Below are 6,746 nucleotides of genomic sequence, written 5' to 3'. Positions count from 1 at the left end.
TCATTCAGAAACATGATACCACCTATAAATATTTAAACGTATGAAACAAAACTATCTATAAAAGAAAATTATTACACAAATACTGTAATTCCTTAGAAAAAGAAAAAAAGAAGAAGAAGAGATTGTGACATGGTTTAGGAAAAGATCAAAATGTCTAAAAATAGTAAAGTTCCAAAGGAAAAAGCCAATTTGATTACCACAACGAAAATAAGCGACAACTATTCAAAAGTTGTTCGCTTGTTCCTACAAGCATTTCGTCAGCATGATTCTCTTAAAACTTTTTTTACTAGTTATTTTTATTAAATAAAGAACAAAATTACATAAAAATCATTTCTTACTGGAGTTTAATTTCTATTTCTTTGAGATATCATCGATCCATACAAATAACAATAATAATAATTATTATTCAGAATAATTGATTTTTATCTGAAAAAGTAATATTGTTTGTCGGATTTGTAGGGTCTGGAGATTGAAACTACACGTGGAGAAATCTATGGAGAGAAGGTAACAAAACTATCTGTTGCGTCGGGAGGAGTCTTCTCGATGACAGGCCAGACCGGAAAGTCAAAATGGAATAACAAACGAATTTGTTCCTTCATCAGCCACGCGACTATCATCTCTAAAAATCAACTCTTTTTCATCTTTCCGCATTTTTACTTTGCTTTATCTCTCACTGCCACAAAATTGACCCATTTCCGCAAAGGGATAAGCTCGGTTCCAGAGTGATATAAATTGCTCCGGATTGGGTTTTCTGTGATGAAAAAAACCAATGATATTGATGGGTGTGTTCCCCTTTGAGCAAAGTTAGTGACTTGCAGAGGCGGTGGCAGGGAATCGAAGGATGAGCGCAGAGGACGATGACTCAGAGGGGAAAAGATTGAAACTTCGGCAACAGAAGGTGTTAAATTGTGGTGTGAAGAATTTTCAGCGCGATCTGGTGGCTGGGGCGTTGATGGGCGGGGTGGTGCACACGATTGTTGCCCCAATCGAGAGGGCGAAGCTGTTGCTGCAGACTCAGGAGAGCAATTTGGCCATTGTGGCGAGTGGGCGTCGCAGATTCAAGGGCATGTTTGATTGCATAGCCCGTACGGTCAGGGAAGAAGGCATTCTCTCTTTGTGGCGAGGCAATGGCAGCAGTGTTATTCGTTACTATCCTTCAGTGGCCCTCAATTTCTCTCTCAAGGTTAGGCTTCCTCTTCATTTCCATTTTCTAACTCTTTTCTTTTTCTTTTTCCTCTCTCCTTTTGCATCAGAAAGAATCAGATTCCTCCATTAGTTGCGTCCGCTTGTTACTTATTCGTGTCACCGCTGTTTGAGGGTTGAACTGATAATGTTAACTCTGGAGGAATTGCTGGCAGCTATATTTTTAGTTTATCCTGTGCTATTATATGCATCTGCTTTTGCTTTTGTGTCAATTTGTCCCTGTGAGCATTTGCAATTAAATACCACCTGAGATTCTGAAAACGCACCAAATTAGTCTCAGAATTACTAGCACCCATCAATTTTAACTACAAAAATATTATTTTATTGTTTGACTAGCACTCAACTGACAAAAGATTGGCCCAAGGACTAAAATAACATTTTATTGTTTCGGAGATTAGACTGATTGAGTCTTGTAAATTCATGAAATAATTTGGTGTATTAATCAAAGAAAGATTACAGTTATCCTACTGGTACTTTACCTTCTTTCTTTATTATATTACTTTTTTTGGCTGAATAAGGGACTAATTTAGACATTTATGCTGTGTTTTAAAACAAAAATAAATAACCCTGTACTGAATAATTGATGTGACCATTTGGAACTTACATTTCTTGATGGTATCTTAGGATTCAATTGCAAGGCATGACATTTGAGTCCTACATTAAACTTATGGGATTCGTATGTGGGGTTGATAAGGCCTTGGCTCTTTAACTATAATGTCTAGTTTTTGTGGTGTGGTTCTCCTAAGGTTCTTACCAATTGGTCATAGAGTTTTTCCGCATGTGTATCAACGGTGAATGAGTGGCATTGGCGGTTTCACCAACTTTGCAGTGTTCACCTCAAAGTATTAAAAGGGCTAGTGCACAACCAGTCTGTTGAGTGCAACGGATATGGAGCATGTGGGATGTTAGGATCCAATTCTAAGGACTTGAGCATAATCATATTGGCAGCATGAGATTCTAGTGTGGGGTTTATCTAGTTTTAGCTCTTCAACCACACGGCAAGCGTTTGTGGTCAAGTTCTCCTAAGATTCTTATCATAGTCTTTCCTCCCACCCTTTCATGTGGTATAAAGTCTGTGTGGTCTGATATGTTGAATGGAAAATGTCATGTACTCATGTCATATTCAGTTAATAATATAAGATACTATCATGACTCAATAAGAAGGACAAAGAGAGTTGAATCCATAAGGCAAGCGGTAAACGTTCTATGCTAAGGCCGATTTCACTTTTGGGTTTGGTTATCTCCAGAAAAATTTGGATGAAGGCTATCTGCAAAACTTGGTTAGGCATACTGTTTGTATTAATTAGTCAGCTAGTTTTTCACTTGTCAATAGTTATTGTATAATGACGATTGAATCAAATTAGTTTCCTGGAAATCTTGAATTCATGGAAACAAGTTTGTTAGTGAGATCCTTTAAATTGTTGTGCTATATATCTAGTTGTCCTGTCCATGAGTTTTAGGATTTTTCATTCCAAAGTTTTATGTAAAGCAATGTCAAAATCATATAGAGCAATGCTAAGGTGTGTTGCTTTTAAAATTGTAATTACCGCCATTGTCCTTGGGAATAAATAAGCATAATAATTTACTTCCAATGTTGTGTTTCACTCACCAGTTCTGTTGATTTAAGATGACCCATTCTTTGTCCTTCACCATATTATAGTTTTTGTTTTCCTGTATAGTTAACAGTTTTTCTCATTCATCAAATTAACTGTTTTTCACTTGAACATTTTCTTTCCTTTTGTTACTTCATTCCTCCATATACCCTCCTGCTTTTTGTTACTCCACAAACATGTTTTACGTATATTTTTTCCAGGCTGTGCAATGTGCCCCTTGTATAATGTGCACGATGAACTTTGACAAATGTTTAGTGATGATTCGAGAAAAAGTGCTGTTGTGCACAGTCTTCATTCATCAAATATGAGTAGGGGATATCCTTTCTTCAGTTATGTTGTCGTAATTCCTTTCTCTTTTTCTTGCTACAGCAACATCAAGGCTGATTGTTTCTACTGTAATTCATTCCCTATCTCTATGCAGTAGTCTGATCTTACCCTGTAAAGAGAGAATAAGAAGTAGAATCAGTCTTATAATGTGCTGCACCTTATTTTAGTGGCACTATATTACTTTTTCTTTAAGATGTACCTTTTCCCACCTACCCGCCTTTTGAACAGTATCAAGGATTGTCCACGGTACAATTTTAATGAAAACATCTATATCTTGAATTGCATGATGTTTTAATTGATGTTTCTGAGTTTCTAGACTTCAACTTTCTGCATTTTTAGCATTGAATTTGAGGCATAAATTGCTCACAGACCAGAAATTTGTTATGAGGATTTTCTCTTTTTTTTTTCGTGTGTTTATTAGAAACTGTTTTAGTCTTTTTGGTGGCAGTAAGACGTCCTTCACAAATGCGCGGTGTGTATATACTTGTATGTATCAATATTTTAAAATATTAAAGTAATAACATGATTTAAAAGTACTTATCAATGAAATAACCGACCCATTGTTCACTAGGAAATTGATAGACACTAAATAGTCGGGACGTTTGTTCTTTTTTTATTTGAACTTGTGATGCACAGGTTCATTGATTATTTATTTAGTTTGAAGTTTGATTCTTTGATGGTTAGGATTTTCTGTGCTTCTCCACCATGATTTCTTGATAATTGGTTTATACTTTATATTGATTTGTCTGACCAAACTTAATGGAACTTTTCAAATCAATTTGAGATGAGATAATTAGACTATTTGAAGCTCAACAACTCATTTAGTAATTTGATTCCATTATTTTATTTAGTGAAATGATTATGTGAAAGAAAATCTGGTAAAACTTAAATACAGTTCCATTCTTTAATAAATTCAAACATACGTGTGTGCAATAGAAAACTGAACTGATCCAAATCCAAAAAACGAACTGTTTTGGAAAACAAACCAACCCATTTTATAAAAAACTGTTTGACTTAAACCAATTGATTTTATTAAAATGGGGTATGGTTCAGTTTTTTTCCAAAATCCAATCCTTGCAAAGCCTATCAACTGAAATTGTCTTTTAATCTCAAAAACAATGCCTTCATCTTGGTAACTAAACCCAGCTGCAATCATTGAGAAGAAATGACAATTTTGATTGGAGAATGGTATCAAACATACTTATTGTTCTACATCTGAGTTAGGTAGATCCCATTACTTATACATAGGTCTTCTGAGGCTGAAGAAATTTGCTTCTTTAGAAGAAAAACACAGGCACTGTTCAGTGAGGTGTTTTTTGTGAAAAGTTCCAGAGTACATTTCTTTCTGAAGAAATTTGAGAATTTTACTGAAATATTCTATGCGGATGCACTTTAAAGTTGATTCTCTTGTTGAAGACCCTGGCGTATCTTCCTAATTAATGCTGTTATAGAGATTTTAAATGGCAACAGTATTTCTATAGCAAATATAGTGAAGAAGGTTTAAGAATAAATTCTTGTTTAAGGTAATGCATTATTAAGGATGTGACTTACATGATGTGAATGTGTAAAAGATGTCTTGTGCTTGTCTAGAAGATGAGCAGTCTGATTATTGACGTGTGAATAAAATGTGGACTTTACAATTGTGTTTTTGGTGTCCTAAACTAGGGTTGAGATGAATACGTGGAGTGCAATTAAGTGCTAGAAATACCAACCCAGCTATTACACTCTAGAATCAAGGTTAGTAATTAGTACTTAATTTTCCAAAGAAGTAACAATCTTGGAAGTGTATCTTTGTTAGCTTTGCTATTTTCTCCCTTTCCCCTGGGGATCCTTTATGCCCTTTAATAAAAATCACATTTTTGAATGGTTCATACAAATTGCTAAATACAGAATGACTGCAGAACAACTTGAACATCTATGTGTTTCATGAAATAACACCCAACAATAAAGAAAGTTTTGTTTCCATGTTAGAATACTAGAACATGTATTTATTTTTTCTGTTCTGCCTGTCATTATTCACTCGTACAATACAACTGATGAAAAACCATAACTGCTGCTTAATATATAATGTTCTAGTAAATGCCGAGTCTTGATATTGATACATCACTCATTGTGCTCCACAGGATCTTTACAAAACCATTTTAAGGGGTGGAAATTCTAGTGAAAATAATCTTTTGCCAGGTGCCACTGCAAATTTCGTGGCTGGTGCTGCAGCCGGTTGCACAACACTTGTACTGGTGTACCCTCTTGACATAGCACACACGCGGCTTGCTGCAGACATTGGAAGTACTGAAGTGCGCCAATTTCGAGGGATTTTCCATTTCTTGGCTACCATATTCCACAAGAATGGCGTTCGTGGAATCTACAGGGGCCTTCCTGCATCTCTTCAAGGGATGGTGGTACACAGGGGCCTATATTTTGGAGGCTTCGATACCATGAAAGAGTTATTGTCTGAAAAATCAAAACCTGAGTTGGCGTTGTGGAAGCGTTGGTTTGTAGCTCAGGCAGTGACAACCTCTGCAGGGTTGATATCTTACCCGTTAGACACGGTTCGTAGGAGGATGATGATGCAATCTGGCATGGAACAGCCAGTGTATGATAGCACCCTTGATTGCTGGAGGAAGATGTACAGGACTGAAGGGGTGTCTTCATTTTACCGTGGTGCAGTTTCTAATATGTTTAGGAGCACAGGAGCAGCTGCTGTCTTAGTGTTGTATGATGAGGTTAAGAAATTTATGAACTGGGAAAGTTTCTAGCAGCACCAACGTTCGTTGATTTCATTTTGATACCAGAGACTCAACTTCAATACGTCAACATGTTATGAACCTTGAGGCTTAGGATAGTTTTGTGAGGCACAAATGAGCTCCATTACAGTTCTTTAGTAATGCCTCTTTCATGGCATTCCAACTCAAAGGCCATGCCTTTGATATACTAATTTTCCTCTGTAGTTTTCTGGACAGTGAAAGATCAGAAATCAGAAACGATGAGAGGGGATTTAGATTCGTAACACAAATCTTATTCATTGTTCTTTGTCTAATTTTCAAATACCAGATGTCTGCAATACTGAATTAGCACAACTCTGTCCACAGTTTAACAATAGTTAGCCTAGCCTAAAATTCTTAGAAATGACAAGAAGTCATTAAAATAGTGAAATAAAGCTAGCAAAGGCAACACCTTTACAAAAAGGTTAACAAAAATATTGCTAGTATAACGTAAGCCAATACTTTGGTGAGATAAGTTCGAAAAAGCCTTAGAATAGGCGTAAAGTATAAAAAATGTGTAATCTGTATTGCTAAGTTCCACCCCAACAAATGTGTTTTACTAGTTAACTTCTATAAAAGTTAATGTTCATTGTCTAATCCTTTGAAAGAGTTGCACAACTAAATCATTGGTTGAAAGTTTGCCTAATTCTATTGATTAATAACCGTTAAAAGTGTGTGATTATGAAAAATCCTATTGTTTAGCATGCCTAATTTTAATGAATGACATTAGAATGACAAAGTAAGCATTGGTTTCCTCTAAAGTGAGACAACTAGCTTTAGATGTTAAAGCATAGTAATAATTAATTACAAATTCAGCTGCAACGATGATAATTAATATTAA

General features: G+C 35.6%; 1 protein-coding gene across 1 annotated transcript; it reads left to right on the top strand.

Annotated features, from left to right (window-relative positions):
* The first annotated feature begins 447 nt into the window (after positions 1 to 447).
* Positions 448 to 6,188, top strand: PM-ANT (Mitochondrial substrate carrier family protein). The gene is made up of 2 exons (XM_028048964.2): positions 448 to 1,183; positions 5,267 to 6,188. The coding sequence occupies exons 1-2, from the start codon at positions 842 to 844 to the stop codon at positions 5,897 to 5,899; spliced, it is 975 nt and encodes a 324-aa protein (XP_027904765.1). The 5' UTR covers positions 448 to 841; the 3' UTR covers positions 5,900 to 6,188.
* The last annotated feature ends 558 nt before the right edge of the window (positions 6,189 to 6,746 follow it).

Source organism: Vigna unguiculata, chromosome 9 (assembly GCF_037176805.1).
Source record: "Vigna unguiculata cultivar grain cowpea cultivar isolate G323 ecotype 2 chromosome 9, ASM3717680v1, whole genome shotgun sequence".
NCBI classification, from domain to species: domain Eukaryota; kingdom Viridiplantae; phylum Streptophyta; class Magnoliopsida; order Fabales; family Fabaceae; genus Vigna; species Vigna unguiculata.
This window is presented reverse-complemented; position numbering and strand designations above follow the sequence as displayed.

Coding starts and splice junctions, on each gene's coding strand:
- PM-ANT (XM_028048964.2), top strand. CDS start 842: ATGAGCGCAGAGGACGATGACTCAGAGGGGAAAAGATTGAAACTTCGG. Junction 1,184..5,266: donor CCCTCAATTTCTCTCTCAAG/GTTAGGCTTCCT, acceptor TGTGCTCCACAG/GATCTTTACAAAACCATTTT.